Consider the following 16,599-nt stretch of genomic DNA (forward strand, 5'->3'; position numbering starts at 1 on the left):
GATAGCAAAGAATCGCTCGGTTTCCGTTATCGCTCGTTTGGGTCGGTAATGGTGATGGTCTGCTAGCGAGGGCAAGTGATGGATATATGGTACCACATATCCCAAGTAGCAGGATCCCACCCAATTCTGTGGGAGCCAGGGGTAGGCTTTATGGCCGCATATAAAATAGGTACCATTGTATGGGGAATGGCGGTCACCCCCTATCGTTACCCATCCCTGGTTGAAGTTCTGGCCCAGATTGGTTTTGTTTGTGAATTTCAGAAAGCTCTGCACGCTCCCTTTGGTCATATTTACGTTTTGGTTACACATACTATTTCCCATTCCCTGCCCTCCGGTCTGATTTTTGATTCAGCACACTGATCCCTGGGGCCTTCCTACCCCCGAAGTGTTAGTAAGGACCAGGAATGGGGGATTCAAGGTCTGATTATACAGGGGCTGGTACCACTCCAGAAAGGTGTTTAACCCATACCCTGCCGAGTGCCATTCAGCCTTTGGGGAGCTTACGCCCACCCCTAGACTATTGGTCCTATCCTTGGTTGTGCGGTTCTGGCAGAAGAACCACTCTGCCATTTCGGAATCACTGAGAGGAACCGGTCTCAAGGGATTTCCCCTTTTGAGTGAGTGGGTACATGTGCACATATCCAACAGCTAGAGATGTTAGCTTCCTTGGCGTAACTATATGCCATGTACAAGAACGTATTCACATGTAGCTCCACATTGCAGAGGGGTAGGGTCAGACCCACAAGGATAATTAGTCCGAACATTTTGCTGAGTTCAAGAGTTCGATTTTTTTTTTCCTCTTTAGTCTATTGTCAGTACAAATGCTCGTCTATCATGCCGGGCGGGGATCCAAACTATCTTCCTCGGGATTCACTCTGCCAATCGGAATGCCTCGAAGAAGGTCCTTATTCAGAGTGATGCAGGTGAACCCAGGCGCTTCTTCCTTCGACCTTGGCGGCAGTGGGGGGTAATGAGTAGCACCTGGAAAGGCCCCTCCCATCGAGGCTCCAATCCCTTCCGAATCCATTTCTTAATCAGGACATACTTTCCTGGTGCCACGAGAGACGATTCAGGTAAGACTGGGAGGTCGAGGTGAGCATCTCGGACCTGGTTGTGGGCTATTCGCAGAGCCTGAGTCAAGGCAAGAATATAGATAGTCATTTCCTCAGTCATATGGTGGAATTGGACAGTGGAGGGGACATTCTGATTCCATGGGGTCCTAAGGGGCCTACCATAAATGACCTCAGCGGGGGTCAGTCTAGCATTACCGCGGGGGTAGTTCGGATCTGGAATAGGGCTATGGGAAGGAGTTTGAGCCAATTGAGTCCGGTTGACGCTACCAGTTTCGCAAGCTTGGTTTTAAGAGTTTGATTAGCACGCTCAACTAGTCCCGCAGCTTGGGGTCGGTAGGCACAATGCAGCTGCTGGTTAATGCGCATCTGGGAACAGAATTCCTTGTTAACTTGGCCAATAAAGTGAGGGCCATTATCGGAACTCAGTCAAGCTGGGATACCATATCTAGGAACAATTTCCCTCATTAACACCTTAACAACAGTTTGAGCCTTATTATCCAGAGTAGGGTAAGCCTCGATCCATTTGCTAAACACATCTACTATTACTAAAACATATTTGTAACACTGAACCTTTTGCAACTCAATGTAGTCCAACTGCAAGGTCTCAAAGGGACCTTCTGGTAGGGGCGTCCTACCCCAATCACAGGGACTCCTTTCCCCGGATTATGCTGTTGGCAAACAAGGCAGCGACTACTGATATTCTGGGCCAGCGCCTGGAGTCTAGGGTGCCACCAAGTGGCCAAAAGCGTGTCACTTGTTGTCCTTGCTCCACAATGAGTAGCAAAGTGCATACATTCAATAACCCATAGGGCCAACTCGTCAGACATGCAAGTCTGTTCCGCGGGAGTGGTCCAGAGTTTAAAAACATTGTCATAAGTACATGCATAATCTTTCCACAATAGTTTATCTTTTTCAGGAGCGTCCTCCTGTGCTTTAATGACATCTTGGATGGTTGGCATTGATTTTTCCGAGGCTGACTTATCCTTTGCAGGGTTTTTAGTCTGACTCATCATTTTAGGCGCCACCATCTGTTGTCCGCGAGAGGCCTGCTTGGCCTCTTCGTCAGCACAGCGGTTCCCTATATCAACCGGGGACTTTCCGGTAGTGTGGGCAGTGCATTTAACCACGGCAATATGCTTGGGGAGCATGAGGGCCTGCAACAAGTCTGATACTAGTTGCCTATGGGATATCTCGTTTCCGTTTGAGGTCAGGAATCCCCTATTTTTCCACAGTTGCTCAAAGTCATGGGCTACCCCAAAGGCATACCTACAGTCGGTATCGATATTGACCTTGAGGTCCTTTGCTAGAATACAGGCTCGAGTGAGGGCGAACACTTCAGCCTGTTGGGCGGAATAGGCAGTCTCAAAGGCGGCAGATTCTAGGACCCGATTCTCCTGGTTTACTATAGCATATCCCGAAATTCGCCCACCCTCCGGGTCAATGGAAGAGCTTCCGTCAACATACATAATACAGTCGGGGTCCTCCATTGGTGCATCAACTAAATCTTCCCTAACAGAGGTACTCCCTTGGATCAATGACAGGCAGTCGTGGCTTGGTTGCTCTTCGGCTTGGGGTGGTTCGGTAAGGAAACAGGCTGGATTAATAGCCGTGCAGTGCCTAAATGTTAATAGGTAAATCTCATATCGACTTTGTCTGGCCATAGTAAGATGCTGGGTCTGTAGTTGGCCCAGAAGTGCGGCCACAGAGCGAGAGGTATACACAACAATATCTTGCTGGAGGGTCAGGTTGGCAGCGGATTGGAGACTGTTATATATAGCAGTCAAAATTTGGGTACACACAGGGTGTCCCAAAGCAACAGGGTCTATTTTGGAAGAATAGTAGGCAACAGGCCGATGCTTATCTCATGTTTCTGAGTTAGGACAGCGGTAGCACAGTCTTTCAGGATTGTACAATACAGCTGGAATGGCCGGTCATATAAAGGTCGGCCCAAGGCTGGGGCCTGTAGCAGAGCCGTCTTTAATTCCTTAAAGGTTTGGATGTCTGCGGCTTCTATTTCAAATATGCCTTCCTTAGTGGTGTAGGGGGTGAGGTGTTTAGTCATCAGGGCAACGTTAGGTATCCAGGATCTACAGTAATTGATCATTCCCAACCATTGTTGCATCTGTTTGGCGGTACGAGGGACCGGAAATTGGCAGATGGGTTCAACTCGGCTAGCCTCCAGGGCTCGATGGTCCCTGACAGAATAATCCCAAGAAATTTAACTTGGGACTGGCCAATCTTGACCTTCGATGGGGAGACTATGTATCCCAGGGAGGACAAGTGATTCAGCAACTGGTTGGAATCCTCCCGATTGCTTGGTTCGTCTGCGCTAGCTACCAATAAATCGTCCACATATTGGATCAAGGTAGATCCTTTAGTCAGAGTCAGAGACTGTAGTTGCTCCTGCAGACATCTTGAAAATAGTGTTGGAGAGTGAATGAATCCTTGAGGTAGCCTGGTTCATGTGTACTGCTGTCCTTGGGAGGTAAAGGCAAAGAGATACGGACTCGTCTGGGCCAATGGCAAGGCAAAGAAGGCGTGTTGAAGGTCCACCATTGCAAAGACCTTGGCGTTTGCCGGGATCAACGACAGTATTTGTGCTGGGTTGGGAACCAGGGCGTGTAGGGGCTGGACGATGGCATTAATGGCTCAAAGGTCCTGGACCAGGCGGAACTGGTTTGGTTTGCCTGGCTTAGGGACTGCCAAAATCGGTGTATTACACGGGGAGTGACATTGAACCAAAATCCCCTGTTCCACGAGGCCCTTGATCAATTTATGAATACTCGGTATTGCCTGTGGTTTCAGTGGGTACTGACGAATGGAGGACAAATCCACATCACCCTGTACTAGGATCTCGATTGGGTCGATAGGAGTATAACCCACTTGGGTGGAGTATTTCGCCCACACGTGGAGGTCCACATAGTCAGGTACATTGGTGCTGGTATGGTGGTGTAGTGTCAGGACCTTCTTGGGGTTCCTGTGAAACTGGACCATCCGGCCATGTCCCACAATCTGCAAGTCTGGACTAGTAGGGTCGGCCTCGTCTATCGCTTGACGTACCATGATTCCTAAATCTTTAGCATGGTGGGGAGGTAATACTTCACGAGTGACATGCGGTGCTACGGTCAGAGGCTGTCTCCACAGGGTCATATACATCTCAACGAAATCTGCTTTGCCCTCCGGACCAGTCACTGTGGCTCGCGGCTGGATCTCCCATTTCTCCCCCTCGTGATCCCGTTAAAAGTCTTGGAGTTTCTGGTTAGTACCACTAGGGTCGTATGCCAAGGTCACATGATAAGGCGCTTGAGGCAAGTCTAGGGACCACCATTGAGGAGTCCGAGTGGTGTAACATTGCCGTTTGAAAGTCCCAGGTCTTACAATAATACCTTCGTCTCCGCATTCTAGATGGAGCTGGAATTTACAGAGAAGGTCCCTAGCCATCAAGTTACAGTCCAGATTGGTTGTAATGACAAATCGATGATCCACAGATTCTTCCTTGTAAACTACTTTAACTGGTTCAGACACAGGGAATGTAGAGACTTGTCCCAGGAACCCCGACAGTCCCTGAGTCTCGCTAGAGGTAGGGAGTTTAAGCTTCAACTGTACAGAGGACATGGAGGCTCCTGTATCTATTAGAAAGGGTTGCCACTCATTTTTAATCTTTAATGATATCATCGGCTCCTCGTCCGATGAGGGTCCCTGTACAATCAAGCTACGTAGTCAATACTGATGTTGGGGTTGCGGTTGGGCGAAAGGGTTTGTCTGGAAGAAGTTAGTGTAGGATCCCCGTCCTCTTCCCCCTTGCCATCCTCATATCCCTCCCTGTTGTCTTCTTTCTGGTCGGCGGGAGAGACACTCTCTGCTGCAATGTCCCTCTTGTCCACAATTAAAGCATGCTCCCTGATTCAGTCTGCCTCCCTTTGCCATGCCTGGTCGGGGACAATCGGGCGGTCCGTAATTTGGACCATTTGGATGTTCAATATAGCCACAGCCCTGATTATCCACCCAGCCCGGCACACAATACTGAGGCTCCATCAGGTATCCTGTAGGGTTGGGTTTTGGTCCTGCAACCTGGGGGAACTCCTCCTTCTTAGTTACAAATTCGGTTTTGACTCTAGTTGGGGGCGCATTACCTCCTTCTCCCTTTCTTTCTTGCCAATAATACTTCACTGCTCTTTCCATTTGGGCCTTACTATTATCTGCCCAATTCATATTATTGGGCCGGATGGCGTGAGCGATCGAATGAGGCAAGCACTGGAGCAGAATAGCGCAGAATTGAGGTGAATTTCATCCTGCCCGGAAGGCCTTATCTCCCGACTGGCCTCCATAAATTTCAACAAATCTTTCCAGGAATTCATCTGCATTCTCATCTCGCTTAGGCTTTGTCTCTAAAACATTTGCCATGCTAGTAGGCTCCTGAAGGGTAGTATCCAGCACAGCGAAAATGGCTCCTTGACGGGCTCCGTCATTGTTATGCTGCGCTTGTAAGGCTGCATGGTCGGCAACATTTAAATGAGTCAGGAACCGGGCATGCTTAATCGGGCTCAGGGTTTGATGGACAAGGGACCATAGATCCCTAGAATCGGCGTTATAGATGGCTATCGTGCTGCGGAGAAAGTCCACGAACTTGACAGGTTCCCTTTTCTGGTCCGGCATTCCGGTCAATATGGCCATAATCTCGTTGGGCTTCCAAGGCATGTATACTTGAGTCGTCGGGTTAGCGACAGCAGCGGCAGGATCAGGGTTCGGCATGTCTCTTTCCGGGAACTGTCATAGGGGCCTTTTTTGTTGGTTGGCACAATCAGTGTCAGACTCAGATCCGAGTCTGATAGGGAAAGGGAGCCCAAGTCGGAGTCACTTGAGCTCTCAGAATCGGGGTGACGGGCTGAGCCCTGGAAGGCGCGCAACTGTAGCGATGGTTTTCATCTAGCTCCATGTTTCGGCGTCTCCCTAGCGGCCGGAGTGAGGGACTTCTTATCCTTCTGTTTATTTGCGACCTGGTCCGTGTAGCGACTGGGTCCACAAAAGTCAGAGGAGTCCAGGTAGGATCTGACTGCAAGGTCGGACCTAAATTAACAAAGGGCGCGGCGGGAGTCGAAACGCTAGGTTGGAGACCTGCCAGCGTAAAGGGTTGTTGGGGGACAGGGACAAGTCCGGGCGAGGTAGTCGAGACTGATACTAATACAGGGTGTGCAGCTGACAGAGGGAAGACTGTAGGAACCGTCTGGGGACCCACTAGTGTTACGTTTGATGGTGTATCAACAGGCACCGGTGGCGGCGAGGGTGATGGTAGAGCTGAGGGCAGAACGTGATCTAAGGCTTGGGGATTTACGGCTGGTGGAACATTGCCTGTAGCCGTCGGAATGGCCGGGTATATTCGATTATACGATGGAGGTTCAACGGGACCGTGGGGCACCGGAGCAGTGGGACATCGCGTGAGCGGCCACTCTTCTATCTCATCGTCCGTCTCAGTCAATGCAAGGCCAACCATCTGACTATGTAGTCTATCAATACCCTTTTCAGAGGTCCGAGTGGAGCTCTTGGTACGTTTTTCGTGCGTGCACTCTTTCTTTAATACATCTAGGGGTTTAACATGTCCTCCTTCTATTAATGAGAATCCTAACTTAGTGGCATTTTCCTGCCAACTTGACAGAAGTGATTCATCTTTTAGTTTTTGACAATATTGTCTCCATGGGACAATTAAGCTTTTATCCCTTTTTCTTCGTCCCTTTTTCAAAAATAATTCCTGTGCCCTTTTTGCCACCTCTACACTCATAGTGCCTCCTAGGGGCCATTGATCATCTCCTAATAATTTGTTCAAGGCTCCAGATAACTGTCTAAATTGCTCAGACTTCTCAGGGAAATCTTCGCATAACTTCTGTAGCGGGCTGCCCGCATCCATAGTACTGTCTAAGTGATTGCCCATTCTCGCGTCGCCCCGTGGTAAAAAGGTAGTTTATCTTATCCAGAGCCTAGGCGGGCCAAGTGACATACAAGGTCGACACCATACCTGGCATAAGTACAAGTTAACTTTACACAATCCCTCTCGCGTCGCCCTGCGGTAATCATATCCCGGTTAGTCCGTTTAAGTCCAATCAGCGCCAAGATGGGCCAAGTGATATACAAGGTCGACGTCGTACCTGACTTGGACACTTATTTCCTAAGTTTAAAAGGTATTCGCCAGATTGACCTGGATCTCGTTCAGATGCTACCTGAGAACCAGCGAGCAGCAAAACTTTCTTCGGACTTTTGGACTGGAGGAAACCGAGGTGGTATTTAAAAGGTACTTACTCTGGTGGCCATTTTCCTCCCGTCTTGTCCGAGGCTAGTCCGGCTCTTAGTTCGCAACTTCCTGGCGGTCGTCCGTTGAGATCCCAAATGTTGATACGGATTCTTTTCCCTCAATCTGTTTCAGCGAATACACTGACTCGAACACTTTAAAGTTTAGTTCAGACTAACTATATTCAGGCTTCATCGATGAAGTCTTGCTCTGATAAAGGAGCACCGACTCCATGAGTATGTAGAATCCACCAGAGCAAGCAAAAATCATTACAAAAACAAGACAATTATACAGTTCATGATCGGTACAACCCCTTTTCATTGTCCTATCACATCAACTACCGTGGCATAGATACAAGCTAAATTAGTCATTTACACAGTGAAGTAAGCAATGTCCCTAATCATGAGTGAAGATTAAGTCATCTCCAACTTATCTTTGTTTTGCAGGCAAGGAATGCACAGTTCTGCTTCTCTGGGTATTCCTACAGTTTGGCCCCTACATCTGTTGCTACATTCCCATTATTATCAGACGGTTCCTCAAGGTTGATTCACAAAAACAAGTTACTCATTGTTCTCCCCTATAGTGAGATCTGAAGAGTCAGCGATAACTATGAGCAGCCATTTTAGAAAGAGTTATTACATTTGAAATTAGTACGGATAATACATATAAAGTTAGTAGCTACATTGATACAGATTCTCAGAGCCAAGCAATAAACAATGATGATAGCAGAACTGAGAGGATTATATGTACCAGAGAAGGCTGAACAGGCTGGGGTTCTTTTCTCTTGAAAAGAGAATGTTGAGCGATGACCTGATAGAGGTCTTTAAGATTATTAGAGGGTTTGATAGGGAAGACATAGAGAAAATGTTCCCATTTGTGGGGAAGTTCAAAAGTAGAGGTCATAAGTATAAGATTGTCAATAGGGAATTCAGAAGAAACATCATCACACAAAGAGTGGTAAGAATGTGGAACGCGCTACCACAAGGAATAGTTGAGGCGAATAGCATAGATGCATTTATGGGGAAGCTAGACAAGCACATGAGAGAGAAAGGAATAGAAGGATATTGGGTTAGATGAAGTGGGGTGGGAGAAACTTGTGTGGAGCATAAAAAGCCAGCATAGACCAGTTGGGCCAAATTATCTGTTCCTGTGTTGTAGACTATGTAACTCTATGTAACAATTAGGTATAAATTGGTCCAATTTCACAGTGCTATGTCCTGCACTCCAAAGATGTTTGACATACGTCTGATCCCATATTGGGTTGGGTGATTTTTTTAGGCGTCTTTGGCGGTTGTCTAAAACGGGTGTTAGGACCCTTGCATTTGTTAATGAGGGGCCTAACACCTGTTTTAAGATGCTTTTGCCCTGAGTGGAGCAGGCCAATTTGGTAAGAGAAGGTACTGCACCGCAGGCAGTGTCCATGGAAACGTACTTCAGCAAGAGTAAACACCTTCAGGAGAGGGGACAGAAAATTGGAAGAATAAAACTGTAGGAATTTCCTACTTTAAAATTGACACAGTAAATTGATCCTCTGTCAGCAGGTCATTAGATAATAAAGCAAGGTGATAACTAGCACCAGTTCTGGACATAAAGAGACTTACAAAGGTGTCTTTTATGTGGGTTTAATTAAATAAATGCAAGGAGAGGGCTGGACACATCAGATACTAAGGTGCAATCAAGAACCTGAGCTCTTTGTTGCACCCAGTGTGTAAGACTAACTAAGAGAATAAAAAACATTGTTTGCCAATACAGGGCATATGACTTCATGGAATAAATTCTAACATAATATCCCACAGTGACGTTTGACTGTTACTCCAGTGTTAATTTCTTTCCCACCTGAAGAATATTATGTGGTAGTACATCCCTATAAAGAATATAAAGTATTGAATGAAAAATGTGTGTGTGGGCAAGATGTCCACCAACTTTCTGACCTACAGATCTAACAGAAGGATTGAAAGAAAAGATATGCGATAGAGTCTCCACTTTGCGCATAATCTGGCCACAAATTGCACTGATTTTCTGAAGTGAAGCTATGGTTCAATTTTCCACTCAAACTTATTTGCATAATCACAAACGTAAAGGGGGAAAAATTCGATCACGCCTCTGTTGTGGCGTTAATCCAGGTGGAGCGGTACTTTTAGCGGCTTGAAAAAATTTGTGCCTCCCACCCAGAAATTCATCAGAATTGGTCGAAGAGCTGACAGGGGCGATAAATCAGCCATTGCACACCAGAGCTCTGGGGGACGATAACAAATGTTTGGTTAGTACATTTTGTGGGCCCATTGCACATGCGCGGAACTCCAAATCAGATCCTGGGAAAAGCCAAGTCTTAAAGGTACGACATAGTAATGCACCCATTAAAGTTTTCAAAATCACTTGTTTTCAACCTGTACTGTTATGTCTGTCTGCCGCTGCAAACTCGGAGGCTCATGCACCATGCTCTGTGTAAATGTTGCACTGACTGTGACCGCCGAGGGAAGTGCTTCCTCATCCCTTTAAGTAGCCATCAGTTAATGACTCTGAAAGCCTGTTGCCAGACATTGTTATTGGTGGGCGCTCAATGAGGCTCATACACCGAATTTAGCGACCAGGGCGCAAGCATGCGCGTTACACCAGGAATATGTCATGATTGGAGTGATCGTCAGAAACCAGGTGCTGGCAGTTTGCGCCCCCGGTGAGCCTCGAATAAATACTCCGTCAGGGCGATAAAAGTTGTGCATCCAGTTGCTAAGCTCTAATGTTCGCATTAACACCCCCTCTGGCCATTAACGGAGGCTATAGATAACTGAAAATCCAGCCCGTTATCTTCCATGAACAATTGCAATCGGGCATTGTTTTAGAATGTAATTGTTTATTTTTTTCCCCTTGCATTAAAAATATTCCTTGATGTATTTAAGAGTGGTAACTTGAGCAGTTTTATCAATACAGCTAAAATTGGGTTTAATCACAAAAACTAAGCATTTTTAATAATACTGTCGAGTCCACCACCTGTGAATGACCTGATTTTAAATAATTGAAAATGACTTAAAAAAACTATACAGAACTATTTAATAGTTTCATTGGTGTACGCTAGTCAGTCCCTTAATAAATTAAATACCTTTTAATATTTAAAAATGTTTAAAATGTGCCTACTGGTGCTTTAGCGCCTAAAAAAGCGCCCAATCTTAATAGCCTCATCGAAGGGTTGCAAACAGGCGCAATTGTCAGAAACGCAGCATGCTCATTAACTTGATCTGGGGCGTGGTCAGTTTTGTGGGCAGGGCTGTCTTCCAGCTTGATATTTTTTAAACCAGCATAAAAGATTGTGGAAACTCGATTTGCACCAAACGTAACTTGCACTTGAAATTCCTCCATCTCTTATGCTGGTTTGGTTGATTTTGGGCAAATTGTATTAACCTAGTGGAAGCTCTATCCCCTTAAGATACAAATATTAGTAATATTCTGCATGACTTTGCATAGATTTGATCTGAAATTAGCTGACCCGGAACAGAAGCATATTACATTGTGAGATTAGTAATGCATTTATCATAGTTACTGGGATTTGAGAAAATATATTCTTGACAATTGATGTGCAGTGGAATCAAAGTAATATTTGAAACTGTATCTCTCTTAGGTTGTTACCAATGGAGACCTTGTGTGCAAGCAGCCAAATCTCATCCCAGACCTCATCTTCATTGGAATTATCTAAATCCTTCTTCCAGATGATCCAACACTATTACAGATATCTATGGTCATGGATATAAATAAAGCTTATTCCTCAGAGACTAATTCCGCCTGGACTTATTTCTTATCAAATAAACTATGCAAAAGAAATGAGGATTGTTAAAACAGTCAAAAAATCCCACAAGGTGATGTGTGATTATCACAAATATAAAGCAGTGAATGAGTAAAGGCCACTTAGATTTTCAAGCCTTCTCACAAACAATTTGTTCTTGAGAAACATATCAATGCACTTGCCTTTCTTCTCAGATATTTATTACAGCCCATGTTTGAAAGTGCCACTTTAAGAACCATAGAATAGGAAAAGGTTATTAGGCCATCTCTTTTTAGAGATAAACTTCTCCTACCTCCTTTTCATCCTATCCTAATCAAGGCTGACACTTCAGTGCAGTACTGATGGAGGTGCCATCTTTTGAAAGAGGCAGTAATTAAGGTTCCATCTGCCCTCAGATGGACCTAAAGGATCCCATGGTACTATTGGAAGAGCAGGCTGTTCTTCCGGTGTTCTGGACAATATTTATCCCTCAACCGACACCACCAAAAACTGATTATCTGCTGATTTATCTCATTGCTGTTTGTGGGATCTTGCTGTGCATAAATTGACTGCTGCATTTCCTTATATTACAACCGTGATTACACTTCAAAGTACCTCATGGCTATGAAGTGCTTTGGGACATCCTGGTGACATGAAAGGTGTTATTTAAATGCAAGTTATTTCCTTTTTTTCTCCAGAAATGCATCTAATGACCTAATTAACTGTTCACCTAGATGCCTTTCCTGTATCACAAGACTGTTACCCTTTCAGTGGAAAAACATTCTGCTCAACATTCCTTTTTACATCTAACTTTAGCATAGTGAAAAATAGGCCTGGATCTGCTTTGTCAATCCTTTTCATAATGTTAAATTTATTGACCTATTAATTTGTGTGTATACTTTAACATCGCTAGTTATTTTGGGGCTACCCATTTTGAATGTCAGAGTTGTAACAGTCTATGTGGTTTTCTTTCAACAAATTCTGCTACTCAATGTGTGAAAGTCTTTTGGATTGAGCTCTATAATTGTGGAAGACATGTAAGCCTTGGTTTTAACTCCCCCCACCTTGCGGAAATTAGATGGGGCAGTTAAAATGAACTTACCAACTCCTTTCCTGCCCCAATCTTGCCAACTGCAATTTTAAATTGCAGATGGCAAGGGCACCTGCCCCAATCCAGCAGGGTCCTCTTTAAATATACAGATTGGGCCCCAATGATGCCATTTTAACCTGAGTCCTGAGCGAAGGAGCAGTGGTGGCTTCCCTGCCAGAACCACAGAAATCCATCGAGGTAAGTTTTACATTTTTTTTTCTTTGTGGACTCACCATGAAACCTTGGGCCACTTCTGCCCCGAGCTTCCACCCTCCCTTGATAGGGATTCCGTTTCTGGAGCCCTCCAATGCACTTGCCTTCTGTAGGGGACAGTTCCCACGGGTCCCCAGTGGTGGCTTCCTGCCACCAAATGTTGTTTCCGCCTGCTGAATAAGCAGTATCTTTCATATGTAAATGAGGCCCAGGAACGAAAATCTCTCCGGGCCTCAGCTTGTGAACTTATCACTTCCCTGGCTCCCACCCACCGATTCAGGCCTGAGTTAAAATAAGTCAGTATTTTCTGTACTTCACAATTGCCTGTAACGAGTTGCATCCCAATAGATAGAATTATCTATTTTACAAAAACAGGAAGCTTGCATGGGTTTTAAGGAGGTGAAAAGACAGAGGGGTTTAATGAGGCCTAAGATGGTTGAAAGCACAGCTGTCAATGGCGGAGCAAATGGAGGAGGAATGCACAAAAGACCAGTGCAGGAGAATAGAACATTTCACTTTTGGTACCCAGTGTTGGCATCAAGAACCCCAAGGTCAGGTAAAACAAAGAACAGGATAAAAGACCCTCTGCTTGCCCCTAACAAAGTGCTTCAACTGCAGCTTCACAAGCATACTTCATCAACATAAATGTTTCTGTTATGACAATATCCTCCTTATATCGTCTTTCAACAAATTAGAAATCAATGCTGAATTATGGGCAGTTTATATTTCACTAATACCTTGGTGACCAGCAGGGAAAGGAGGCTTTCATTTTATCAGCTTGGACTGGGTTCAACTCTGAGTTCAAGTCCCACTACAGAGGCTTAAGCACATAACCAATGATGACACTTGAGTATAGTACTGAGGGAGTGCTGCATTGTTGGAGCTGCCATTTTTTGGATGAGACTTAAATTCCATCTGCTCTCTCAGGTTGGCATAAAAGATCCTATGATACTATTCGAAGAAGAGGAGTTGTCCTGGCCAATATTAATCTCTCACTATTGACAGATTATCTGGTCATTATCTAATTGCAGTGTGGGATTGCAGTGTGGGACCTTGTGCACAAATTGGTTGTCGAGTTTCCTACCTTCATCATCATCATCATCATAGGCGGTCCCTCGAATGAGGATGACTTGCTTCCACATGAGTTCACAGATGTTTCAATGAAGGACCCGATATTCCAGTCCTGAACTCCAGTTGAAGGGGTGGAAGATGCCTGTGCATGAATTTTTTTAACGTTAATGTGACCATTGCACATCAGCCACCACACGGGCTTGACAGAGCTGGGCCTTTATCCAGTGGCAAGGGTTAACAAGGACGACTGGAGACCTGCTCTGCTGCTGCACGGACCTAGAGCGCATGCATATCGCAGTGTGGGCTGGCCTGAGCTGCCCCTGGGCCCTCGGTTCTTCTGGGCCCCGTACCCTCATTTGCCACACTTCCGCCACGATCTCTCGCCGCTCCTCCACCACAAAACACTTACCGCACCTTTGCCATGATCTTCCACTGCATTTCCATACCAAACATTCGCCGAACCTCCGCCACAATCACCCACCGAATTTCAGCTGCGATCCCTTCCCGCTCCTCTGCTTTACCAGGGCCCCACCGATGCTCCTGCCCACGCTCCAAACAGCGACCTGGGTCCTGATGACTTCACCCAGTCGCCTACCTCGAAGCCGTCGCACACCATCCAGCGCGAGCTGCTCCAAGTTTCCTACATTATAACAGCAACTACACTTCAAAAGTACTTAATTAGCTGTGGTGCGCTTTGGGAGGTCCTGAGGTCATGAAAGGCACTATATACACTATATAAATGCAAGATTTTTCTTTATTCAATTGTTTCTTAAATTATTTCAGATTTTCTTTGCCTCCAGTACCCTACCAGATAACAATCCTAAATTTGGCCTTTGCCAGTTTGAATCTGTGCTCCCTAGTCCTTCCATTACGATTTAACTTGAAGTACAATGTACTTTTTCTATATCTTTTAATACCTAACTAGTTGATCTGCCATTGAGTTGCTCATGGAGCATCAAGACCAAGTGTAGCCTTCAGGTGAAGGGAGGTTAGAGAGCAGGGGATGATTGAATAAGGTATAAATATATATTGATTAATATATATATATATATATGGTCTCTTTTTTCTCTATTTTATAATATACTTTGATTTGATATTTATAATTAAAAAGCAATTTGGGAAGCAGAGCATTACAGTTGGTTGCAGTTTCTATGAAGACCTGTAAGACGTAAGATTAAGTACTACACTGGTGGGAGGCTGTAATCACAGCTTGACATGTTTACATGGACACTTTCCATCATAAATGAATTTATAATGGTAAAAGTTGACACAGAAATATTACAAAAGCACAACAGCAAGAAGTTAAGTTTTTTGCACAAGAAGTGCACATGGATATAAGCTTTTTAAATAACTTATAAATATGTATATATACCTCTACCGAGGCATTTGGAATGTCTTGTTACAATCTAACAGCAGAGAGATAAGGTCAGAACACTCCACAATCAAAGCTACTCACAGAAATATTAGTTCCAGTTGTTTATTTTTCATTCAACAGTAAGAGACCATGGCCGATTAAAGTATCTGCTATTTTTAGCGATAGTTGTTATTCATACAGGAGTTCCTAGAAACATTTTCTGTGAACCACACACGGCCCCATCTCCAGGTACTCTGAAGCCGTAATCCACATTTCCTGAAAGGAAGTCAAGCACGTGAGAATGGAAGCCCCAATCCAAACCGAGTATTTCCTCTCTGGAGGGGCGATTACTTTCACCGGCACTCCAGCAGGAGCCAGCAACTGCAGCTCCTTCAACAGCCTTTCATCCAGACCTGGGAAGAGCGTGGAGCCGCCGGAGAGCAGCACGTTTGAATGGAAGCACTTTCGCAGGTCGATGTCACATTTCAAGATGCTCTTGAAGACCAGCCTGTGAACACCCGGACATTCGAAGCCCACGCAGGCAGGAGAAAAAAGTATCTCCGGGGCTCTGAAAAGCTGGCTCTGGACCTGTATGACATTTCCATCAGGTAGCTTATATTCCTTCTGGATGTCTTCTCGCTTCTTCCTCATCTCCAACTGTGGATCAACGGCCACGTAGCACAGTTTCTCCTTGATGTCCTTCACGATCTCCCTCTCTGCAGAGGAGATAAAGGAATACCCAACTTCCATCAAGATCCTGACGAAGTACTGGGTGATGTCTCTGCCAGCTAGGTCGAACCTGTAGACGGCGTGTGGGAGACAGTAACCTTCGTAGATGGGGACGGTGTGGGTCACGCCATCCCCACTGTCCATGACCAAGCCAGTGGTCCGCCCTGAAGCGTACAGAGCTAGGACAGCCTGGACAGCCACGTACATTGCGGGCACCTTGAAACTTTCAAACATCATCTCGGTCATGGTCTCTCGGTTGTGTAAGGGGTTCAGGGGAGCTTCGGTCAACAGTACCGGCCTCTCGTGTGATTTTAAACGAAGTTCACAATCGTAGACATGTCTCCAGACCTTTTCCATATCGTCCCAGGAGGTCACTATACCATGTTTAATTGGGTATTTCAAGCTCAAGACGCCCCTCTTAGCTTGAGCTTCTTCCCCGATATAGTACTCCTTGTGACCAGCCCCAAGCATAGTCGCCTTGGCTTTGGGACGCCCGACGATGGACGTAATGACCGACCTGGGGGCATTGTCCCCGGCTATCCCTGCTTTGCAGATACCCGAGCCGTTGTCTATGATCACAGCGGAGTTGTCCATGGTTTTGATCCCGTTAATGCTAGTGGCGACGTTGGGGAGTCAGTTCAACCTGACCGGGGAGGTTGGAGTGAAGGATGTGGGGTTGGAGTGTTTTCTTTTGATGAGGTCAACTGTGGATCAATGGCCAGCCGTGCTCTTTTCCTCTATGCGCCAATAAGAGGACCTGTCTCGGAGTGTCCGAAACTCGCCCGCCTGCGGACACATTGTTACGCAAGATGACAGGGGCGAATGCACAGATAACGCAAATCATAGAGGTAAATATTCAGCTATACCGAGTGCAGAGAACAGATAAGCAACAGCGAATTATACAGAACAGGTAGGTACAGGGCATAAACAATAGATAAATGGAAAACAATGGGATATGGAAGTTAGGCAACGGTAGGCAATACAGCATAAAAGACAGACAATGGTGATTAATTGGTTGATGAGAAAGGACAATTG

At 45.6% G+C, this 16,599-nt stretch overlaps 1 protein-coding gene and 1 long non-coding RNA gene across 6 annotated transcripts in view; one reads left to right on the plus strand and one right to left on the minus strand.

Annotated features, from left to right (window-relative positions):
* LOC139229313 (uncharacterized) overlaps nt 1-11,121 on the plus strand; it is a 42,728-nt gene extending 31,607 nt beyond the window's left edge. For all 4 annotated transcript variants that reach the window (XR_011587703.1, XR_011587705.1, XR_011587702.1 and 1 more), the window contains exon 4: nt 10,967-11,121. This is a non-coding gene — a long non-coding RNA (uncharacterized lncRNA). The remainder of the gene's footprint in view (nt 1-10,966) is intronic.
* A 3,921-nt stretch (nt 11,122-15,042) lies between these two features.
* On the minus strand, nt 15,043-16,161 carry LOC139228936 (actin-1-like). 2 transcript variants are annotated; one of them, XM_070860474.1, is made up of 2 exons: nt 15,557-16,158; nt 15,043-15,370 (listed from the first exon to the last, which is right to left on the minus strand). In XM_070860474.1, exons 1-2 carry the CDS (start codon nt 16,156-16,158, stop codon nt 15,043-15,045), a joined length of 930 nt encoding a protein of 309 aa, XP_070716575.1. The 2 variants fall into 2 exon arrangements, with proteins under 2 accessions (XP_070716575.1, XP_070716576.1); XM_070860475.1 differs by having other exon boundaries at nt 15,043-16,161.
* Between the last annotated feature and the right edge of the window lie 438 nt (nt 16,162-16,599).

Source organism: Pristiophorus japonicus, chromosome 18 (assembly GCF_044704955.1).
Source record: "Pristiophorus japonicus isolate sPriJap1 chromosome 18, sPriJap1.hap1, whole genome shotgun sequence".
Taxonomy (NCBI): Eukaryota; Metazoa; Chordata; class Chondrichthyes; family Pristiophoridae; genus Pristiophorus; species Pristiophorus japonicus.

What these genes read in the sequence shown, in the direction of transcription:
- LOC139228936 (XM_070860475.1), bottom strand. Translation starts at nt 16,158, where the DNA reads ATGGACAACTCCGCTGTGATCATAGACAACGGCTCGGGTATCTGCAAA.